The sequence below is a fragment of the Haemorhous mexicanus genome, chromosome 3, assembly GCF_027477595.1.
Source record: "Haemorhous mexicanus isolate bHaeMex1 chromosome 3, bHaeMex1.pri, whole genome shotgun sequence".
NCBI classification, from domain to species: Eukaryota; Metazoa; Chordata; class Aves; order Passeriformes; family Fringillidae; genus Haemorhous; species Haemorhous mexicanus.
In genome coordinates, this window is record NC_082343.1 from 9,601,575 (window position 1) to 9,625,848 (window position 24,274).

The 24,274-nt window shown below is 46.8% G+C and overlaps 1 protein-coding gene across 2 annotated transcripts in view; it reads right to left on the minus strand.

Moving 5' to 3' along the window:
• Nucleotides 1–660: 660 nt before the first annotated feature.
• The window catches only part of TTBK1 (tau tubulin kinase 1), a 91,490-nt gene continuing 67,876 nt past the window's right edge, over nucleotides 661–24,274 (minus strand). For both annotated transcript variants that reach the window (XM_059840780.1, XM_059840781.1), the window contains 2 exons: nucleotides 8,861–10,464; nucleotides 661–8,090 (listed from right to left, as the gene is read on the minus strand). In XM_059840780.1, coding sequence (XP_059696763.1) covers nucleotides 7,664–8,090; nucleotides 8,861–10,464 — 2,031 coding nt within the window. In that variant the 3' untranslated portion in view covers nucleotides 661–7,663. The remainder of the gene's footprint in view (nucleotides 8,091–8,860; nucleotides 10,465–24,274) is intronic.

Below are 24,274 nucleotides of genomic sequence, written 5' to 3' on the forward strand. Positions count from 1 at the left end.
TATGGTGCTCAGCTTTAACCTTCATCTGCCTCTTCCTGACATAGACTTTTAGGAGCTTCTATGTTCCAGTGTTTATTTCTATCATTTTGGATTCTACACTGTAGTCAAATGTGATTTCTTTTGGCTGTAGGAGAAAGAATAAAATCTGTCACCACAGGAATAACTTTCCAAGGGAATAGGGTTTTTTTATTCTTTTCTGCTCCCTCTCCCACCACCCTCTCCTAAAGCTGGGTACTATACTCTTACCACACACCCCTGGATGTGGTCTGCGCACCATAGCCATGGGGTAACTTGAGCATGGTAAAAGGAATGTTGTAAAAGCTGTCCTCAGCTTAAACATCAGATGGTCAGAGAGTACTAAAAGTCAAACCATGCCAAGTTACTGGTTTGCTTTTGCTCCTCTTTGCACATATTAATGTGCAGGTCCAACATGTCTACAAATCTGGAACTCTAACTGTGGCATCTAGACTTTGCAAAGCATATTTTTTTTATTTTATTGTTGGTTAAAAAAGCAGGCTTTTTTCCCTGACAAGTGCTGTTTTGGGAGTGGATGGCTGAGCCTGCTGCCTGCAGTGTGGGTGTAAACAAGGCTCATGGTGAAGGAACATGTCTTGCAACACCAATAAATGGGAGAAGACACCAATGAAAAGGTAGACAGGCTTTTAATGGCATGATCCAGAATCCCCTTTTAATAACAAATCTAATGACAACTGTGTCTGATATGAACAAGAAATGGCATAATTGTTTATTTTTTTTAAGATGTGATCTGAAATTAAGACAAATGCCAGGTGGGTCTGTACACAGACAGGGCTTCTGTGATGCATGCCAGATTTTATGGCCAAGAAATTTGCCATGCAGTTGAACCAGATTGTGGTTCCTCAGTCGGAGTCCTACATTCTGTTTGCAGTGTGTAAACATTCTCCAGCTGCTTTCCTAAAGAATGCAAAGAAGATATGTAGAGAGAGATTTAGCCTTGGGATTCAGTCACGTTTCCAGGCAGGCAGTACCAGGGAGCAGAAGTCCTGTCTCCAGAGTGTGCCAGAGGCGAAGGAAAACGTCGGTGCGCCAGGTACAACGTCTGAGTGTAGAGTCACATGCTATCGTGTTAAAAGGAGATCTATAAAATTATCTGTGTTTCCAGCTCCACTTCCTGTCTGGAGAAGAAGCAGCAGGTCCCATAGCACAGCAGTCCTGCTGACACTGGTTTCACACACGGGGGTGCCCCCACGTCCTTCAGAGCTCATCCCACCCTCCGCAGGGACGGTCCCGAGCCTGTGCCGTGCATTCCCGAGGAAACATCAGCCCCAGCCTCCTCCAGGGAACCTGTGCCAGAGCTCCCTGAGCTCCAGGCAGGGCAACATGGGCCAAGCCAGAGGCAGAGTAGCCACTGAGGAGCACCGTGCTGACACCAGTCCTGCAGTGTCTTCACCAAAGCAGAGCTCTCACCCCTGAGGCCCCTCTGGTTCAGGAGCTAGGAGCAGGAGAAATTATTATCTTGGTCCCTACAAGGAACCCAGCTCTGGATTTGCTTTGGTAGCTCCCTTGCTCCTTTCAGCACAGAGGGCATCAGTGTTTACTTTAAACCTGCTTTCCAGCCATTTGCAGCTCCAGAAATAAAAGGGATAATGTTCCTCCTTATGACCCAGCATATGGCCTGTATGGGGCAGGGCCTGCTGCACAGGTTGATGGCCAAGTCTGCCTCAGGCTCTGCAGAATCCAGGAGGGCTTCAACCCCTCAGGCAAAAGGGGACTGACCTGGAGGGAACATACAGTTACTCTATTTGTATTTGTATTTACTGGTTTGCTGGAGGAGCTACATTAGGAATGAAGTGACAGGAGAGTGATGGTGTATAAATCACTGTCATTTCCTGGGATTCTGGCTGTGCTGGGGATCACAGCTCACCCCAGCCTGCAGGCAGAGCTAATCCCAGGCCTTGCAAAACTACCAACCCCAATGCTCGTGGATGTCTTAACATCAGCTGGCTCTGCTGCCACTGCCAGCATAGTCCCAGCCCCTTGGAATGCAGCACCTGCACAGCCACTGGGGGTTCTGCACAGGACCTTGGGAGCCAGCACACACTGAGCCCACGGGCTCCCACCCAGCAGCCCAGTTACAGGCACATGCCACATGAGGACAGGGCCTGAACAGCAGCCCCAGCTCTCTTTTCCTCATGTGGAAGTGCAGGAATAGCTGGCAAACAGATGGAACCAAAGGTGCTTGCAAGCTCTCAGGTGGTCCCCCTGGACTTTGTCAAACCAGCCTAGCACTGCTGGAGCACAGGCATGTTTCAGTTCAGCCAGAAGAAACTAATTTGATACCAAACTCATTATGTCCACAATGGGACTTTTACTGTACTCACAGGATTAATTTAATTGCAGGTGACTGATGTGTGGGGCAAGGCCTTAGTTGGGCATTGGTGTCAGTGCACATGGAATAGTTGTGGGCTAATAAACTGTACAGAGAAGAAAGCAGTGTGCTGAGGCACCACTGAGATGCTACTAGAGCTGCCCAGGCTATCAGTGATCCTCTTCCTACATAGGATCTACAGTGAGAAAACACCTCTGTGTGGGAAAGGAGAAATGTGAAAGATTTTCTTGCCCCAACACAACCTGCTTTGGATCAAAACGTTTCACCACCAAACTCTCAGGGCTTGTGTTAGCCAGGAGCAGCCACGGGAACAGTGATGCTCCAGATCCTGATCCATGCCCCACAGAGCTGTGTGTCAGTCCAGCAGCTGTTGCAGGTCTGGTGGCAAGCAGGACAGCTGTCAGCCACCCAGGCTGGAGTGTTTCAGCCCTGGTTTGTGCTCAGGCAGGTGCAGCCTCACAGCTGACATGCACTTTGGTAGAGTGGTATCCTGTTCCCCCACGCACATTCACTGCACACAGCAGTCAGCCCTGCACACATCTGAAGTCACAGATGAGACTTCTCTGAAGGTAGCAGGATCCTTTTTAACCTTTAGTCACTATATATAATGGTCACTACTTATATTGTCGTAATAATATATATATATATTATAATATTCTTTACTTTAAAAAGGGCAAGCAAAGTCTCCTGCCTCTCACTGATTCCAAGCACAACTGACCCAGAGATATTTGCTACCAAAACACCTTTTTCACCAAGGCAAACAGAAGTGCCTGTGCTGCCAACCAGACCAATCAGTTAACCAGCTCCATCCATCCGTGTGTTTGAGCCTCTCCACAGTACCAGTCTGACTGGTGCCATCTGTCCTTCTTCTCCCTCTGCTCATATAATCCATTGCCACACTGGCTTAGTGCTGAGAGCTGCCTTTCAGATTCCCCACGTGGCACATCCCCCCTGTATCCATGCTTCCTTGCAGGCAGCTCCTGGCCAGCCAGCAGCCACTGGCTCCTTCTCACCAGCCAGGGTGGCATCTCAGCTGGTGGGCAAGGCCCCTGCAGAGTGAGGACTCAGCACGACACCAGGCAGTCCCAAGGACTCGTACTCCCAACACAGACGAGCAAGATGTGTCTCTCCCTACCCATGCAGATGAGCCCACAGATGAAGGAACAGAGGTGGCCTGTCCCAGGACTTCCCTCGAAACACACAAGGGCAAAATCACCTGCAAGGACACAGCAACACACCCCCAGCAGTGCTTGAGCAGCCCCGCGTGCCCTCGAGCTTGACAGAGCTTGCACGAGACTCAGAGCAGAGAGCAACAGGGCCTTGCCTCTCCCACCTTTCTGGGATGTGACAGCCCACCGTGTCCTGTGATGCCAGACTAGACCTCTGGTGTTCCTCAACCACCTAACTTCTCCCTAGCACCACAGGCCCCATCCCTCCTTCTCCCCAGACATGTTCTCCTCTGTTTGCTCCAGCTATGGCAGGCGCCCTTCCAACTTTCCTGTGGGGCAGCAGAAAAAGAGAGGACCCAAAGGAAATTCTGTGTGTGCTGTTCCCCTGGGTGGGAGCACCCCCATCCAGGAGGACATGACCTGGGGCACACCATGCTGTTGATGCACTTTCCTGCTGCCCTTCATGCCAGGGACAGCTGGGAAGCAGGGCTGTGCAGGAGCAGGGGGTCTGGTAGCACAACCATGAGGAGAGGTGACTCATGCTGGTCTCAGATCTCTATGGACCCTTCAGCCCAGCCCTGCCAAACAACACTGTGAACAGCTTTGTTGATGACCTCCAGAAGTCCCATCTTGCCTCAAACATTCTTTGATTCACTAAATCATGGAAGTGGTGGAATCTTCCTTGTTGGAGACACTGAAGACTCATATTGACACAGCCCTACCTAATCTAATCCAGGGTCTAATTTTCAATCGAAAATTGGCCAAGGTGATTTCCAAGGGTTCCTTCCAATGTAAACTTTTCTGTAATTTCTGCAACATGGAATACAACATATCTATTTACTTATATTTTTAATTTCCTTGCAGCAAGATTAGAACAAAAGAAAAACTATTATTAAAAAAATGTCTGAAGCAAAAATTTCAGGGGAAAAAAACATAATAAACCAGTGGGTTTGGAGCTGTTCAGATCTATTACTCCTGCTCAGTTCAGCACAGACCTGTGCCTGATGTCCAGCTGTGCTGGCCATCTTTCCCTTGATTTCTGAAACCTGTGGGACCTGCCAGGTGGCTCTCCAGTATATACCAGCTTTGCCATGTATCTTGGTGGGACCAGGAATCTGCTGCACCACAGAGAGAGATGATACCTTGGTGTCACCAGAATCCTGCCTGCTTCTTGTGATTGGGTCATGGTAGATAGACCCCTTAGAAGACAGCTCAGTTTCACAGAAACCTTAATAAGAAAGTCCCCACAGTGCTGTGAACGACTTCACTGGAGGGTTGCTTCACAGTGAAAAGCCTGCCTGATTTCTTCATCTGCTCCTCTTGGCTGTTCTGACTTCCCTGCTTTCATGTGCCAGAGGAAGACCACAGAACCATAGAATGGTTTGGGTTGGAAGGGACCTTAAAGATCATCCAGTTTCTGCTATGGGCAAGGACATCTTCCACTAGACCAGGATGCTCAGGGCCCTGTCCAAACCAGCCTTGTGCCTGCCCTGGAGCTTCCTTTCTGACATTGGGCCAGAGAAAACTGTCCCTTAAACTTTTTCCCGAACAAATACACTGATTGTGCTTTATTGGCTTCCCATGATGAGGCAGGTTTGCTAACCCTGTTAATAGTCCTGTAGTCCTCTTTCAAAGCTCTTTCAATGTCATTTTTGGCATGTGCATTAAGACCTGGATGGACCAGCTGGTAAAGGTTTCACAACCAAGTCTTACCATCTGAGCACTCTAAAATTAATAGACCTTCAATAAATTAATAGGAGTCCCATTATGATTAATATTTCTGGAAAGAATCTGTCTTTGAGTTTGTTCTGTTTTCTAGTTTCTAAACCTGCAGTGCATACTTAGGTTCTAGTTTGACCCACACTTCAAACTCACAGAAAGTTACAGTGCCACCAGAAAAAGTGGTGACAGTCTCTGTGTGTCCTTCTTCTGTTGTGGGACCAAATGGTGAACCAGAGTGATGAAATGAACCAGATGAAAAATAAACTGGTGAATCAGAGCAGTTCGTGTCGTGCTGGATCAGCATTTCCAGCCAGTTTATCAAATGGCTGCTGCACTGAAATTGTGGTGGAACTGTGCAACAAAACAGCTGGAACTTGGAGGGATGTTGCTTTTGATGGCAACATCAGCTCAGTCCATCAGACCACAGCCTGAGCTCCCTCTGAATTCCCAGTGCTGCTGTGCAAAGATGAGGGCATGTTTTCAGACTAAGCTGTGCTGCTTACTCCACCAGGGTGAACCACATCAATGGAAAACACTTTGAGCTGGGTGAAATGAATTCTTAGTGTTGGCAACACTGAGACTGTCATATGAAGGGGTAATTCCTGTCTCCTGTTTCTACACATTTCCCTGTTCAGGTGTGCAAGGAGTTTCTCCCAGACACTCTGTCACAGCTCTTATACTCCTTTCCAGGACTGCTGTAGATATGAGCAGCTTCAGGATCCCTTGAACTTGATGGCCATCAGTGTGTGACTGTTTGCATTCATGTTCAAATGAATCAAGGCTATTACTGTTCAGATTCCTCTGTCAAGCTTTGTTGTCTGCAAATAGTAAATTTGCAGGTAGTTGCAACTGCAGGAATAGGTGTACACAGCAGCTGTATTTTTGTTCTGCCTCATGCAATGCCTCTTTTAGGCATGACAATGGTGTGAAGCACAAAGTATTTGGGTCTGGAGTGTTTTGTCCTGTGAGGTGTGGGGAGAATTTTGTCTACTTCAAGATCTCATCAAAATCAGACAGGTACCAGTCCTTCTTCCTTTCACTTCCAAGCCTTCCTAATTAGTCTGGAGGCTAAACAGTTGGTTGATTTAGCTCTAGCTGAGTGCTAGCTTATGCTCAGATAATATTACTTGAAGAGCACAGCCCTTGCTTTTACGTTCACATTGTTCATCCTCAACGTGGGGCAGAGGTGAGCACCAAGGAAAAGACATAAACCCCACCTCTGCCACTCAACTCACTGTTCCCTCAGATAGAAATGCACATGGCCATGGCATGCTAGCAAACTTCTCATTGCAAAGCAGCAGGTTTTGGGTATACTACAGGATGATAATTTCCCACCCTGCCATGTAGGGGAACTTTCAACCACAGTGCCAAAATTCACAAACACCAAGAGGGTGACAATAAACCACAAGGAATTCGGTGCAAGAGGCACCCAGGCTAAAGGCATCCAGTGACTATTCACATCCTCACAACGGAGCTGTGTTTGGTGGACTGCAGGTCTGTGGCACCAACCATGCCCAGGCTGAGAGGAACCACCCTTGCTGGGGGATGTGATGTCCACAGATCACAGTTTAGTATTTGTGACTGCAGTGTGCTCCCTTCTACATTAATTAGCAAGAGCTCTTGATTTCCCAGCAAGTTGCCAACACATCCCTACTTCCACCTAAGTACCCACCACACAGGCATCTGCTGGAACAGCAGCAGTGTCTGAGAAGCAGTGCCAGCCAGCCTCCTCTGTGGGACATACTGGAGCAGGTAGGAGCATCCAGCAAGACCTGCCTGTCTCCTGGTTCCCACCTGTAGAGGCATCTCTGGAAAGGAGAGAAGAGTCCTCTCCTCCTTACCCCTTCTCTTAGGATGGATGCAAGGATGCATCCATCCTTCTTGAATGAGCTAGTGGCAATCCCTTGCTAACACAGGTGGCGGGAGGTGAGCCAACACTCAGGGAGATGGCAGAGACCAAGGCTGGTGTTTCCCAGCAAGGAGAAGGGAAGGAGCTGCCTGAAGGACAGGAGCCTTCCTCTTTAGCAGGCCTTGCTCTTGTCACCTCTGCTCCTCCTTCCACAGCTGGAGTCGGTGTTGAGGACTGGTATTGCTAAGGGAGAGGAGAACCCCTGGGAGGGAGACAGGTCAGGCACTGGGCAGGCTGCCTGGGTCACGGCTGGGTGCTGTGCGTTAGCAAGCGTGAGCTGCGGGCTGGGTGTGTCTCCCTTGAAAAGGCTCCGTGGCTCAGAGGCTGCCAGGCCCGTGGGAGCTGATTGCGGTGTGGGGTGAGAGTGAGTGAAGCATTCAAGTACAGCTACTGCTATACACTCGTGGGTCCAGCATGGAAGGCTGTGCTGCAGCATCTCAAGTGTATACTATATGCAGAAGTTACCCAGTCTGCTGGGCTCGCAGAAGAAGGTCATTATCTGGCAGCTGCCTTACTTTCCAGGGACACCTGCTTTCCTTTGGTTGCTGGACTTTGAGTCTGGGTTTTTCCTCTTTGTCGTTTTTTGGCCACGCCAGGAGATGGCAGGGAATCTCCTGTAGGCCCCGGGGCCTGAGCTGAGGGCTGAGGTCGGGGGGAAGGAGGAACTCGCTGAGGAGCAGTCCCTGGTTTGTGCTGTCGGCAGGGAGAAGGACTTTCCCGCCGAGGCAGCAGCTGGATTCTGGGGGAAGTACTGGGGTTCCTGGAAGGAAGGACAGGGCTCCGAGGGGATGCACCACTGGACCTCTGCGAACTGCTCCGTGGAGGAAGAGAAGTGGAGCTCGGTGACGAAGGAAGCCGACTTTGTACCTGTGTTGTTCGGCCCTCGGATGGGACACTTCCAGCTGGTCTCTGTGTCTGAAGCCTGCAGAGGAAGAAAAGAGAGAGAAGAGGGAGAATGAAAGGGAATTTTGCAAGGGACTCTTGGGCTCCTGGCAGGATTGGCGTGAATGTTGCCAGGCAATTACAAGGAATCTCCAGCACCAGGATGGCAGAACCTATGCTGTGAACCAGGTGGGGCACCAGTTTGAACACCATCCTGTAACTCAATGCAGTTAACTGCTAAGTGTTGGCCTTGATGCTCCAGCATTCTCTGAGTCAACACGCAGTCATGGTATCTGGGACTCTTCTTAACCTGCAGAATGGATGTAGCAACCCCTTCCAAGGCAAGAGATACAATTTGGGAATGTGGGCATGAGTTGGATTGCACCAGTTGGCCTCTGATGGTAACTGTGATGGAAGAGAAACCAACGGAGGCAATCCCAGCTGGCAGCCTCGCTGCCCTTGCAGCTCTAATTGCAATAGTCAGGCCAGGAGGCCAGGTCTCCCTGCAAAGTCACGGCTGTGCTGCCAAACGGAGAGCTCAACGCCGGGGGCATTTACTATTATCAGACCAAGTGAAAGGGCTTGTAAAAGGAAAGGTCTCAAAGCCAGGGCAAGCAAAGAGAGGCTTCAAAAAAAGAAGACAGAGAGGTGAATATTTCACACACCTGTGGGCTGAAATGACTGTAGGAAACAAGGATGGACTATGCATTTAAGCCGAGTAAAGGATGAAGTCATGGAAGGTGAGCAGAGTCCTGGCTGTCTCTCCTCAACAGGCCCAGCTCTTTGCATTTCTCACCATTTTGGTCTTACCTGCAGGCAGCAGCTGCATCCTGTGGGGAGCTGCCCAGCCCTGCCATCGCGGCGGCCACGGAGCTCTCCGACCTCGCCGCCTCCAGCGGCGTTTTCACCGGCACGATGGGACGAGGAATTCTGCTCCTTGTGCTTATGGCTCTCTCTTCTCTCCCCAGCAGCGCAGCCTTCTTCTCTCCCTTCCGTGGGATGGAGTCATCAGAGTCGTGGGTGTCCTCCTCGGAACCGGTGGCTGACAGGGTTTCGGAGGCTCGCCGCCGCTCGTCGCTGGAGGAGGCCGAGGAGGAGGCACCTGAGGCCAGCCGCAGGAGGCGGCTCTGTCTCTTCTCCATCACCAGGCGAGCCAGGTCGGGTTGCTTTGCCCTCTTATAAAGCCTTTCTTTGGCTGAGAGTGAAGTTGAAAGGTCTGAGCCAGTGTCCTCCTCAGAGAACAAAATGGGTATCCGACTTCTATACCGGGAGCCCAGCGGCCTCCTGGGGCCCGGCTGCGGCGCCTCGAGGAGGGTCTCTGCTCTCTTCAGGTGCTCTGTTGCTGATGCTGCCTTCTCCAGGCCAGGCTCCCTTGTAGCCACCTTGTCAGGCTCTTCCAAGTCCAGCGAGAGCGCCGCTTTGCCGGAGGGCTCCGCCATGTCCTCGGGAAGCTTTGGCATGCCATTGGGAAGGGCCGGCTGCTCGCCCACAGTCTCTGAGGTGGTTTCCACGGGATTGGCCGAAAGCGCGCAGCTCTCCGTCTCTGCCCCTTCCAGCCCGGAATGAATGCTGCCGTTCTCCACCAGCACCAGGTTGTCCTCCAGCTCCTCCTCGATGATGACCTCCTCGAACTGCCCCGGGGGGCAGTACTCCTCGTGCCGCATCAGCTGCCCGCTGGAAGACATCACGTTTAGGTGGGTCTTCTCAGCGATGTGAACAAACGTGCGCTCCACTTTGGTGAACGGGGAGGAGGCTGTGGCCACTGCCACGGGAGGCTTTGGTTCTGATTTGAGGACTGAGGACAGGGTCCCTGGCTCAGACACATCCAGCTGGCTCCCCATGGGCTGCGGCCGCTCGCTCTGAGGTGTCAGTGCAGCAAGAGTGCCCAGATCGACTTCTGGAGGTAAGTCTGCAGCCACTGGAGACTTCTTCAGATCACCTGGTGAAAACAGCACTAATGTTTTTGAGCCTTCCTCCAGCTCCAGGTCCCCATCAGCAGTGGATGCTCGACCCTTGGAGCCCTTCTGGTCATCAGCCAGGAGCGTGGATGGTGCGCACTCCTGGCTGCGCTCCGTGCTCTTCTGACTCAGGTCGCTGCTGGAATCACTGTGCATGTCAATCTCATTGCCCTCCTCCTCCTCCTCCCCCTCATCCTGCTCATCTTCCTCCTCCTCATAGTCTTCCTCCTCTTCTTCCTCCTCCTCCTCCTCTTTTCCATTCATTTCCAGGTAAGGTTCCAGAGGTTTGCAAGGAGCAGTCAAGACAATATTTGAAAAATCAACTTTCTTTATCCGCTGGGATAACTTAGGCTTTTCCCAGTAGTTGCACATATCTTTTCTGAAGTCTTGGTAAGGCAAACTTAAAGGGACCGCCTTGGGCAGGCCATTTATTTCAAATGACTTCAGCATGTATGCCTGCAGGAAGACAAGTGTGACAAAAGAAGAGGGTGAGTTAGCATTCAGACAACATTAGCATTGACACAGAACACATCAGGCCCAACAGCAGCAGGAAGAATCCATGGAAAGCATCTAATCCATCATGCTTCCAAAATACATGCCTGAGCAGTCATCACTCCATCATTTGATTCATACAAACCTTAGAGAGATTCACAGATACTTATCAATGAAGGAAATGAAACATGCCAAAGAAGTTCCTTTGTTAGCAGTCTTTAACCTGGACCTAAAAGAACCATTTTCAAACAATTCCTCAGGATTTTTTCACATTTCCCAGTTTTCTTTATGTATTTATTTCAGTATTTATATATTTACATAGTCACTCCTTCCTTACTGGAACCCCTTAGCAACTCACTTTTATGCCCAGTGAACTGAAGGGGCACCTCTGGGCTAGATAAATTTCCTGATCACTTTCCATTAGCATCCATCATTGCCCCTGGGGCAGTAACACTTGGAGTGCTACTGTGTTCCCCTGGTGCACTATCCATTCCCCCTTCTGCTCCCACAGCCCTGTAGCAACTCCTCATTCTGTCTCCTACAGGCTTCTGCTTCCCCTGAAATCACCAGCAAGTCGTGAAAGCTGGCACGTGCAGTGTCATTATCAGACCCTGGGGTGTCCAGCCAGGAGAAGTGAAGGGCAAACAGGACAGGTGGTGGGGGCACTGTTTCTCCAGCAGCAGCCTGTGGCAGTAGCAGCCTGTGAAATGATTGCAAATGATCCTACAGGAAAACAGTAGCTCAGACACACATGCACACACTTGACCAAACAAGGCCAAAATAAATAGGAAATGCCTATCAAGCATGGCCTAATTAACAATCAGTTGCAAATGAAAATCCCATCAGCACCACTCTGCAGAATGGATTTTAAATCAAATCATTTACAGCACACTTCTGTTAGGGCTTGCAAACTGTAACCTCTCCATAAAATCAACTGGTCAATAATGCATCACATGTTACCCTTGAAAAGTCCTGACCATGAACAGCAGGGCTCCAAACATCTGCATTTTCCAGTGGCATTTGACAGTGCCAGAGGATATTTAGGCTACACAACTAAACATGCACCCACTTAACCATGTGAGCTCCAGAGCTGCTCACAGCTACCACATTCACCTGGCCGTGGGAATGGATCTTTTTGTCTCTACTAGGGAGAAAAAGCCCTCAGTGGCTTTTCAGTCCAATGGCACAATTAAAAATGGTGCTGGAAATCTGCACGTGCCGAGCCTGAAAAATGTACTGGTTTTATGCTCCTGTACAACAGAGACATTTCAAATAGGTTGGTGGGCAGCATCAAGCTGTTCTGCGTGGTGGTAAGTTGTTATCCAGTTAATATTTCTTTTTATATCATAAATTAAAACACTGGTTTTGGCAATACCTCTGGAATCCAAAGCTGCTTCTCTTCTTTCATTAAAACCAAAGTCTGGCCCTGAAGGTGGCCCTGTATTAGCCTGGCTTGGGCCTTCACTGACCCACTCTACCTTTTGTATCAGGATGGCAGATGTGGAACTTGGATTGGTAAGAGGCACTTACTGCCCTTTGCAAAGGAAATTACCCACATGGCTTCCTTCCTCAGGCATTTCTTGGAAATTAGTTTATTCAACAGCCTAGGATTGGATGATGCACGTTGGCTGGGTTTGTTTTACCCAAGAAATATATCCACAGTGCTATTCTTGGAATCAGGATGCACTTCCCCAGTGGGAATGGGACCTGACCAACATCTTGCCTTGTGCTGAGCCTCCCACTGGTAAGAGTTCCACAACCCCAACAACAGCTCATTTGCTGCTCTACCTCATGCCATTTTCGATGTGCTGTGTTTGATTATGCAGATGGACAATTGCTGATTTTCTTTGCATAGTGAAATATGCACCTGTGTAGATCTTTAAATCTCTTCCCAGCCCTTGGCCTGTATCATCCCTTCTGCTTTGTGGTCAAGGTGAGCTGAATCCAGCCCTGCAGAGCACATCCTATATAGGCCAGAGATTTGGTTTCTGTGCCCTGCAGTCTGCCCCAGAAGCAGCCCTGTCTCCAGCAAACCCTCTTTCCTCAATAGCCTTTCCCTTGCAAGACATCAAAAGTTTTTCTGAGATGAGGTTGCACTAAGCAACAATGTAGGACATGGAGCTGGGCAGCAGGATGTTGCTGTAAGAAAAATAGTAGTTCTTTATTTCTTGTGCCCCTCTGCTACCACCGAGTCATGCTGTAGATAACTTTCTAACCCTCATGTACTTCCACCTCTACAAATTCCTTGCAGTATTTAAGAAATGGACTGTGTTTCTGTCTGTCTTTTCAGTTTCTCCATACATGTTCTACTTCCCTGTATGGACACTGCACCCTGAGCACAACAGTGACTGCTTTGCTTGTACCCACCTTTGGGAGACTTGGACTGCTTCACCTGCTGCATGCAGTACCCCAAAACTGCTAGAACTCATTCCTTAAAGCAGCCCGAGACAGTCGCTGCTTTGCCACTTGTAAATGCACCACGAAGAAAGTCCAAAGAACACAAATATCCAACTACAAGGAACTCTGCTGAACAAGGTGTTCCCAGTTTGAACCCCTCATGAGAGAAACTTGGGTCCTGTCTTGACAGACTTTTGTACTACATCACACTCAGCTGCTCTAGGACTATTCCCCAAAGGCCAGAGAACTTTTCTGCTCTGCTCTACTAATGGGGAGGAACTGAGGGAAGGTGTCAGAAGATCAGGAGTGGAGAGGCTTAGCCTGTATCTTAAAACTGTAGAATAAAAAAGATATAAGGAATCTCTGGAGATCTCTGCTCCAACCACCCCTCAAAGCAGGACCAACTTAGAGCTGCCTGTGCTGGGCCACATCCAGCTGAGTTTTTAGTACTTCAAGGATGGAAACCTCTCACTTCTTTGGGACCCTCTCCTAGAGTTTGAGGCTCTTCACAGTGAAAAAGTTGGGGGGTTTAGGATCTAATTCCTAATCTAACTGTCCTTTCACGCAACTTTTGTCCATAACATCTCATCCTTCCACTGTGCACCTCTGAGAAGAGTATGGAATCTCCCTCCACCAGGCAGTTCAAAGAAGAAAAAGGATGCCACAAGCAATCCTGTTTTTAAGGCAGAACAAACTCAGATCTCTCAGCCTCTCCTCATGTCAGATGTTTCTAGTTCCTGGTCATCCTGGCAGCCCTCTGTCAGTTTCACTCTCCTGTGAGCAGGAACTATGCCATGAGCTAAGGCAGCCACATTTTCCTGCCTGTTTGATCTCAGATCTCCACTCCTGACTCTCGGCTTTTCGGTCACTTTTCCAGGAATGCCTGTGGCATTACGTGGGTCTGAGCATGGTGTTTACCACAAAGTCTGCACGTTTCATCTCCTTAACATTCTTTCTCTAAATAAAACTTGTCTTAGGTTATTGACTAAGGTTGAAGTGCTTGTGAGTGCTGCCCAAACAAATATTTTAGGACTCTACCTACTTTATGGTCAAACCTAGAAACTGCCAGGTAGAACTTTGCGGAGTTTCACAACAGAAGGCAAAGTTGCCAGAGATAGAAATAAAATCTGAAAGAATGTGGGATAGTTCAGGGTCTGCAGAACTTACCAACCTAATAAAAACATCAATACCACTGCCCTCTTCCAAGTTCATGAATGTAAAGGAATGCCCCCTACCAAGAGCAGCACTCATGAGGACTGGGTGGTGACAGATTTGGAAAAAAGAGGCATCACTTGCCTTATAATTCACCAGTGTGGCCAGTAAACAAACCAACAGTGGTATTTCATCATGGATTGTCAACAGTTTTTTGCTAATACTTCAACTTCAACTGCTGCAGTTCCAAACATTGTCAAGATGGTGACACTGCCACGGGATCTGCTCATACTTGGGTGACTGCCCTAGAATTGAAGGACATGCTTTTCATAACTCCCCTCCTTGACCATGTTTTCTTTCCATTATTGCTTGATCTCTTCATGAACTACTGAGGAAAGGAAAAACATGGGAATGATGTAAGTGCACATGAATGTATTAGAATTGTTAGTAAGTGAACTGAGATTGTTCCAACAACTCTGTCCCATACACCCAACTGACCTTATTCACATAGAATAGGGATTCAGGGGGCATGGGTCTCACTGCAATCTATGGCAAAAGGGACCAGGAGGTGTGGAGACACCACTGGAGTTGGGCTCCCACTCTTTCAGTGCCACCAAAATGTGGTGCTCTGATCTTGAAAAGGGCAGGTCTCCCTGTGAAACAGGCAGAACAGATAAAGAGAGGATGGAGTGTGATCATGAGGGGACCTTCCCACCTCCCAGATGTAGCTCATAAGGGTACAGTGTCACCTGAAGGCACTGCACAGGAACCTATAGTGGTCTGGGAGGTGCCAGTGGAATTATGAAAGAATGGTTCAGTGCATTCCCCTTCCCACTGGAAATGCAGAGTGGCAATGGCTCATGTTTCACAGCCATGATGGTTCAAGACTGGTCCAAAGAGGAAGAAATCTGATGGATATTTAACATTCCATAATATCCCCAAGCTAATTGTTCTGTCAAACGCTTCAAGGGGTTGAGTTACTAGATGGAAGTTCAGGTCTCACTTCAATTCTTATGCTGCAGTTAATCCAAGCTTTTGGATGGGCACACAATATTACTCAAAGCCCTGTGTGTTCATTTCCCCCAGTCTCCCAGCTCACCAGTTCTTGGGAAATATTAACTATGGATTTGACCAAAACTTGGGACATCATGTGAAAAAAACCACAAATCTGACTTGAGGCACTAAGGAAAATATGGTTTGAAGTGGCACAAGAACAATACAACCACATGGAACTGCAACATCCCTGAGCCACTATTCATATTTGTGACTAATAGGGAAAAGATTTCTATGATTTATCACCATCCACAGGACATGTGTACTAATATACCATGAGGAATGCATATTCCAAGGGTGTGGGGAGTGTCACAGTGCAGTGTCTGGTCTTTTTTGACTAACAATGACACCAGGCCTGACTTTATTTGTTCAGAGCTAAGCACACACTTCTGGGGCACACCAAGCGGCTCAGCAGTGATGGAACATGGTCTGCAGAGGGATGGTGATGCCAACACACACTGGGATTATTGACACTTTGTCACCTTTGGAGGAAGCAGCCTCTTACAATAGTGATGTATGTGGCTGAATCAAAAGGGAGTCACAAGACCTATGGCAATATGTGTGTCCTGGGTAATCAGAAAAATGTGCCTTGTACTCTGTATCTTTCCTATGCCAACCTTCCCAAGACTATCACTGTCCCTTTCTCTCTGGGCTTTAGAGAATTTCCTGACACCATTTTGGCTGCTCTTGCTGGAAGCCATCCCTGTTTCTGGAGCTGGAGAGGACATTTTCCTTGGACCTTTTCACTGCTGCTGCCCAACACATCCCAGAAAGTCAGACTTCCTTCTCTCTCCACAAGTTCCAGCCGCTGCCCCAGTTCCAGCCACCACTGCTGATGGAACTGCCACTGCCAGGAGAGCCCCTGGTGGGTGGTGTAGAGCAGACAACCCAGCAGCATTGACTTTTGGTTTTGGACAGTAAGAAATGATACTTTCCTGTTTTTTGGTTTTGTCCCTGTTCCCTGTTGGTCACTTTTTAGGGGTAGAGGGAACTCTGTAATCGCGAAGGCTCAGTTGCTGTGTTGTGTTTTTTCTTTTCTTTGTCCTCTCTCTTGTGATCATGTGATCAGCAAAAGGGGCTTCTCCACCAGCTTGTCTTTACCAACAAGGTATTTCTGGTATTTGTGATGAGTGGACCTGCGGTGGGGTGGGCTCTGGAAGCTATTTTCACACCACAGCTGATGGCATTCCAAGATCAAATGATGTTATATAACCTTACTGAACAAATCAAAGCATTGACTAATGCAACTCCTGTGGCACTGGAGGGAGTAAAGGCACAATTGCAGGCAACATCAAAAATGGCTTTGCAAAACAGACTAAAATTAGACTTTTATTATGGCCTGAAAATGCAGTGTGTGCATGTGTGAGCCTGTCTGATGATACCTGCTCCGTTCACATATCAAATGCAACAAAGGATCTTTATGAACAACTAGATCATATGAAGTATCAGCAAGAGCAAATAGAGATCTTGGATGTAGTATGGAAAATGGACATTAAACAAGCTCCTGCATGGGTTGAGTTTTTTCACTTGCTGGTTGGCTACAGAGCTTATCACAATCTTTGTTATTAGTTTTTATTGTAATTATTAGATTTTGTGGATTATTATGAATGATAAGCCAGGTAATGATCTCTCAGGTATGCATAAGATCTGTATGGATAGAAATGAAAGATGTGGAAGAGAAGGAAAAGGAATCACCCTAGAGAGACATCCCAAAAATCAATTATATGAAGTTAAATGAACTTTATGATGTCCCCTGTGGGCAAGAAAAATAAATATGCAGGCCATGATGTCCCTCAGTGTGCAAGGGTGTTATGGCTGTTGTTTGTGTGGCTGGAGCCACGGGGTGAATAATGTGATGAGTGCTAAGTTCTGGTTTATGCTGGTGACAAACTGACCATGCAGGGCCCCTCACTGACCCTGCACATGGCTCAAGCCAAACCACTGGATGTTGTCAGAGGTGAACTGGAGGCCTCACAGCCCAATATTGTTTCAGTACCAGCCATCAGCCTCCCCCTTCACCCGCCACAACAAGCTTTGTTATAACTCTGGTCCATTAAGGAGATTAGGATGTGTGCAAAGACTCCCTGGAGCACCACTGACTGCTGCCTCAGTGGGTGGAGGAGGACTAAAGTGATTATTTCACCTTTTGTATCAGTTTTAAAATCTGACCAAAAGTAACCAAGACCCTCATTAAGCCTTATTTGCATATTAACTTTCACACACCTTAGAATGCAAATGAAGAGAAAAAGGGCATGCCTTACATACATCATGACAGTCACCAAAATCCCACCCCTCTGGAAAGCATCAAAAATTATTGTATAAAAGAAGGGGGGCATTGGGGCAAAGAAAAAGCACCATCCATGAGTCTGAATCGTGGAAATTCTTAACTTGGTCAGATCTATAGTATTGATAAATTGCATTATTTGTGAATCTGTGATCTGTGAATTTGTGATCAAGTTCTTACTGAACACAATCAGACCCAGTTTCAAGACCACATTCTCTGTGAATCTGTGCCTGTGAAAGTTTTTCTTGAACTCAGCTGGACTCACAGTGCTGAACTGGGAATAATTAGAAATTAAGCCCAGCTACACCCAGGCCCCCTGGTCTCTGAGGACCTGCTGAACCTGAGAACAAGTGGGTTTATTTTCTGTCAAAATTTCTGTACCCTTAATGCAGCACATGGTACAGAGTGGTCTCAGTGTCCTCCAGAAAAGCCTGCTCTCCTAAGCAGCTCTGCACTGATGTGGGCAAAGGAAACAGTTTCTCATATAAGCCTCATACATTTTTCCTTTTAATTTAAAATTTAGGATTTTTTTCTCTCATCTCTTGTAAGCAAAAATCAACCAGGTACAGGAAAAAAACCCCTCACAATATTTATCTCACATAAATTCAGGAAATGATGCACTTCTTCTACCCACTGTTCTGTTTCAGACCACACTTTAAACCATGTCACCACTGGATCCTTCTGCAGAGCCTGACAGATGTACACATCTGCCACACACCAGCAGCCTCTCAGGGGCAAACTAAAACACACTTTGAAGCATGGAGAAGATAAGCTTTGGACCTTGCTAAAGGCAGGCTCAGAAGAATCCTGCCTGACCCTCCACGGAATTCCCAGGAGGACAAGGAACTCACACACTGTACAGACCTCCAAGTCTGAGACCACAGCCTTATCCAGGCTCTTTCTTCCAGACCATCACCTGCCTGTGCCTGCAGCTGGAGGCTTGTGATTCTTCTGCATGAGGGAGATTTCCACCACCCTTTCCACAGGTACCAGAGCCTTCACATGCCTCGAATTGAAACCACATGGTGGCCTTCCCAAAGTACATAAAACACATCTCTAACAGTCACATAACTTTGTTTCTATTCCCAGATGTGTCTTAACTGTGAGTTTTTAGTGATCACATGTGTAAGCAATAATGGAACTCTCACTGTTCTACCAGATCTCCTTCAACTGCCTGTGCAGTGCTCCGACCTACCAAAGGATGAGCAGGGGACACCTTCCCAGAGCAAATGAAGTAGAAGAATGAAGAAAGAAAGCAAATAAAAAACCCAGCCATCAACAAGATGCTGCCTTTGATTCTTTAATAAGGTTTTGGTAGTATACAAGCTTTTTTTTTGTTTGTTCACTTTTCCTTTTTTTTTTCTTTTTTTTCCCGATTGTCTGGATTAACATACATGGATTTAAAAAAGGCACAAAATCCATTGCACAGCTTCTGTTTCATTTGTTTTTGATGACATTGCCTGTTCATTGTGGTTTCAAGTGTAGGATTTTACAGTACTCTGCAGCATTTACAGCATGATCTACATACAGGTAATCAATGCATGCTTTTATACAGGAGACAGAATTCAAATTCTCTCTCAGTATTTCTATATACACAATAATACAGTCTTTTTCTTCTGAAAAAAAAGCCTTAAATTGGTCTTGCATGCTTGGTATACCAGAAGAATTAGTGCAAGCATATATTACAGTGTTATTGCAGTACAAAAAGGGGTTGACCTTAGGCTCTAAAGGGATTAGATAAGGAAGAATAAAAAGACTCGAGGAAAACAGGCTTTGGATCCCTTTAGTCAGCTATGTCCTTCCAAATGGATCCCTACACAGTACTGCCTTTAAAGCTACAGCAGGCTGCGTCCCCTCCCTCTCCCTGCTGCCTTCCCCCTGAGACAAACTTCCACAGCTTCTGCAAACCTTCTATCCCTAGCAGTCCATGAGGATTCCTGGCAGCTTGAGGAATCCCTTCTGCTGGACCTCTTAATCCTGGAGACCTGCTTGAAGGGGACTGCACTGAGATTCACTGCTTCAAGCAAACTCAAGTCCCAGCAGTTGGAGTTTCTCAAGCAAACCAGGAAGCACAACAGGTTCCCTACAGCTTTTGTCTCCTCTCAGTAGCAACGACCACAGAAACCCATTCACCTCCTACTCAAATAGCAGTTGGCTAAACATGGTTTGGACTCTCCTGCTTAGCAGCAACAGAAGTCTAACAGGTGACACAAGGTAATGCAAAGGAAGGATATGCTGGTCCCTGAGATTTTTTATGGGAGCTGAAAGGTCTGAGAAGCAGAAATCAAGTTCTCAACACAGCGTTAATTGTTCCACTCGGAATGGGAAGAGGCCTTAGTCCTGAGAGATGCAGATGGCACACAGACAGCAAGAGCTGTAGTCCAGTCTTCCCTGTTACAGCTTTTATTTGGATACTATCAGGACCTTAGCATATCCTGGAAGTGACATTATCCTCTGCCAACATAGACAAAGCTTGATTGGGACTGGGAGATCTGGCAGGATTGGCAACCTAGAATCTGAGTTTCTGAAGCAGCTCTTTCTTCAACCAGCATCAGATGAGGTAAAAGTAGCAGGGGTCTTAGAGCTGCCATGCTTACTTGCAGGATCTCCACGTTCCAAGAATCAGCACCATAAATGTTAGAGATGTTCTTCTATCCAGCATCTTACCGTCAATACTCCACAGCCTTTTTCTTCTTTCTTTTTATCAAGGTGAATAGGACAATCCAGTCCTGTGCTGGACAAGTACTCTGCTCCTCCCTGTTTGTGCTTTCTCGTGTTAGGTTTGTGCCAGTTTTCCTAGCGTCTTGGATGGAAGCAAAAGCTCTGTAAAGGTGGGATGCCTGCCACTCAGCTTCCCAACTCTGTACCCACCAGTGTCTCCAGTGAGAGCCGATGCAGAGCTCCCTGTCTGAGCAGACACGGGGAGCACTTCATTTGTGTCACACACTGGAGACTTGGGAAATAGTGAGCAAAGTGGAAGGAAATGATAATCCAAAAATTCCTCTAGTCCCTAACTGTAAAGGCAACTTAATAGCAGCAAGAAAGAAGAAGAAGAATATTCTGAAAGCTAAACATCTTCCTACGTCATAAAAATAACCAGAAGTCAGCAGAGCTGAATAAGAACCTGATCTGGTAGGGGTTTTCTAGGAAGGACCAAGCTGAAGGGGCAAGAGTCCCACGGAAATCCTCCTTATCTGACTTGTTTAGAGGAAATTTGCCATTACTGTGTTTCATGTTGCCAGATAATTAATTGCACTCACAATTAACTGAGAAACTTGTTGTAGGAGGAAATCCTGGGGATTTTTAGGAGGCAAGTGCACTAGATGAGGTAACTCATTGAACCACTTTGCATATGAAAAAATAAAACCTCCAAACATAAAGCAATTTTCTTTTTGAACGCTAGAAGACATGCAAGTGAGTGTAAAATGGGGATTGCTTCCAACCCCCAGGTTACATGGTTAGCAGCTTGTTCAAAATGTACATTCATCGTAACATCATTTTTTTTTTCAATGGCAGGTGTGATATAAAGAAGTTGCAATACAGCAAATAACACTTAGAAACATTTCCCAGAAATTAATCTTTGCGCTGTCCCCTGGAACTGCCAATACAAGTTTGTGTTATAGTGACCCAAACACAAAACACGTGGCATAGAAACGCAACAAAAAGCAAGGTAGTGCCACAATGATCAGCCTTTACGTGTTTTATTTCATGTTTTAATATTACCCAAAATAGGTGTTTGCATACTATAAATTATGTCCCAAGTGCCAGCACTGTTCCCATCACCAGAATACTCTGCCACTGGCTGACAGCAAAAGGAGAGATGTGTATTTATGCACAACACGCTGAATGAAGAGACCTGGGCTGGGCCAGGTTGCTGAAATCAGACCTGCAGCATGCAGAGGAGGCCGGGTGTACCACCTGAACCAGATGCCATGAAGGTACTTTCTGTAAGTGGCTGAGATTTGTTCTTTGCAACATCCTTTTTAGCATTTGGGGGTGTGCAAAGTGGCCCACTACTGGCACAGAAGCTCTTCTGTAAGGCAGGACCACGTGTGACCGTTTGCATGCCACGCGTGGGTCACGCACACACACAAACACACAGACAAGCAGAAATGGGAGCTCCAGCATCCCAACACCATCCTGGGGACAACAGTGACATCAGGAAGCACATCTGGCTTACTTTGGTCAGCCTCTCCAGAAATAATTTTCTCTTCCAGTCACTCTGGGGAGAGCTGGCAACTCTCAACAGGGAAGAAGGTCAAGAAATAGGTACTCCATGTTCTCCAGCTGAGAAATAGCTGAGGCAATTTTTTCACAATAAACACTAACAGGATTTTAGGGGTTTGCAAATTATCCATGATTTTAAAGGCTTCAGACCTTGTCTGCTAGGAAATGCAATTTTGTTTTTTTCAACTAGCCTCTTGCAGCCCATCTGTTACTGCCAAGCAGAGCTAGACAAATACACAATAGCTATCTCCGAATTGTTCTTTCCCATTTTTACCAAAGGGAAACAAGAAAAGCAAAAATAAAAATAAAAGCTTCTCTTTTGAATAGATTGGGATAAAAGAGCCCTTTCTTATGCAATGTGAAAGTAGCAAAATGGTCTCAGCTTCAGGTAAAGTTCTGAGAGTGTCATGAATAAATCTCGAATGACAATCATTAATAAGATGTGTCATTCATATAACCCAGCAGTTGACAATACAAACAAATTCAGTCATTGACACAGAACTGTGTCAGTTACTATGTGGCTGTAATACAAATGTAACTGGACACCACAGAGACTCCATGTAGCCTAAAGAAGAGATGCCAGACCCACTGGACAAACATGGTTGGTATCTGTCACCAATCCCCCCAGATAAGCAGTAGAAAATCTTCTCTTTTCAAGAATAATCTTGTGCTGCTGTCAAGCTCTAAAAAGTTCCACGTATACATATCATGGAAGATTGATGGTGGTGTGAGAGGGAAGGACACTAGAAAACAGGAAAAGGACTGAACACACCTTTCCATGCTTTCTGACCTTCAGTCTCACCGTGCATCCTATTGTTGAGCTATTTTACAAGAGAGGAGTGAACTAGCAATGGTTGTATTTTCTTGCCTTAATTTATTTACAAAGGATCACAGCACCAGATTCAAATAGTGCATTTTTTCCACGAGAGAGCAAGGGAAGCTCCTGGTGATTTGCAGCCAAAGAAATGCCTCAGTGATATTTATTGTATTTGGTATATAGGTCCCACCCACTGTCCTGACAATTTACAGATTATGAAAAAATATTCAGCCTCCTGAAATTCCCTTTGTGTAGCCAAACATCTGGCTTCATCCTGACATGTTCTGAAAAGGCTTTTTTTGTTGCTGACTCCCCCATGTAAAACAGCAGGGAAGTGACTCATGGGAAAAATAAAGCACTTGGGGATCCTTAGAGTTTAAGAGCCCATAGGAAGGTATGAATACCACAAGTGTTGTTTCAGAATAAACTTGGGAAAGGCTAAACTGAGGTGTTTGCTCTGGTTTCCCAGACTGCAGAAGGGTCTTTCTGACTGCAGAAGGCTTCCACTACAAAACAAATCACCAAGACTCTCAAAAGAGGCTGCACACGTTGGGGCAAAGTAGTCAGTGGCAAAGATGGTACCAAAGCCTGGCAATGCTACTGAAACAAAAGACAAATGAGGTAGATAACCACTCCAAAGTGAAATCTTTGGAAGAAATGTTTGAAGCACAGAGCAGAGAAGTGCCCCGAATGACACTTGTTTTGTTTCTAATCTCAAGTGCCCACAGCCTAGGTGAGTTAGAAGAACTGTGTGTTCACTGGCTTTAGAGCCACTTTTGGAAAAGAAACAGCCCAGCTACTAAAGAGCCACTCAACCTCTGTGCCTGTGAATGGGCTGGGGAAGGTGCTCAAAACACCTTTGCTTATTATGGCTGATCAGTTCAAGCAACAGGCCTCTTTCCAGAGGTCCTGTATGTAAAAAATATAGCAAAAAAGAAAAAAGATTGTTGACTGGTTCTCAAAGGCATGCTGCCTTCTTGTGTAACACCTGGGTCAGGTGTTACACAGCTGGGGAGAGCTGGGTGTCAAATGGAATGGCAGAAGAAACAAAGGGCTTGTTTAAAACAAGAAGATACTTTGGTGGCCTAATGGCAGTGGCACAGGCTTGATAAGGGAAGAACAGTCATTATATGTGGCAAAGTAAAGAACACCAATCCCCAAGAAAGAATCCACCAGTCTATGATATCTCCAGTTTAAGACAGGAGCAGGAGCAGGAGCAGGAGCAGGAGCAGGAGCAGGAGGAAACACTGGTGTGTTAAAGTTTATATTTAATGAAGAGTGTCAGCTCTGTTGCCCTTATAATTGCCTTCTCCTGGCTGCTTGAAATACCCTATTTGATTTGAAACCTCCTCACTCTCCCAGCTCCTAGGTTGGAGAATGGGGAAAGTCAAGTTGCCAGCCCAGAAAAATGTCCATTTGGAAGAACTTGAACAGTTTGCAACTGGAGCTGCAACATTTTCTCACTCACAGAGGCCAGGCACTGATTTAAATGGAACTTGGAGAAATGCTCACAACACCAGAAGTGGTGTTCAGCCAGCTATTTACATGGTTTGCAAATGCAGATGGAACCTGTATCTTAAGGGAAAGGCCATTGCCAGCTAAATTTCTGGCAATTGTCCAAAAGTCTAAATTTAGCTGCTGAGGCAGACAATAACTGGGGGAGCCTGCAAAGTCCTAAGGATTCCAGGACTTGAAACTCATGCAACTGCCCTGAAAATGGAAGGTATCCTCCATACTAATTTTTGAAATCGAGCTGCCTTTAAACAGTTTGATCTTCACACAGATTCCATGCAGAGCTGAGACTGCTCCAGTTGACAAAAAATGCCATTTTTTTTGCAATTTCC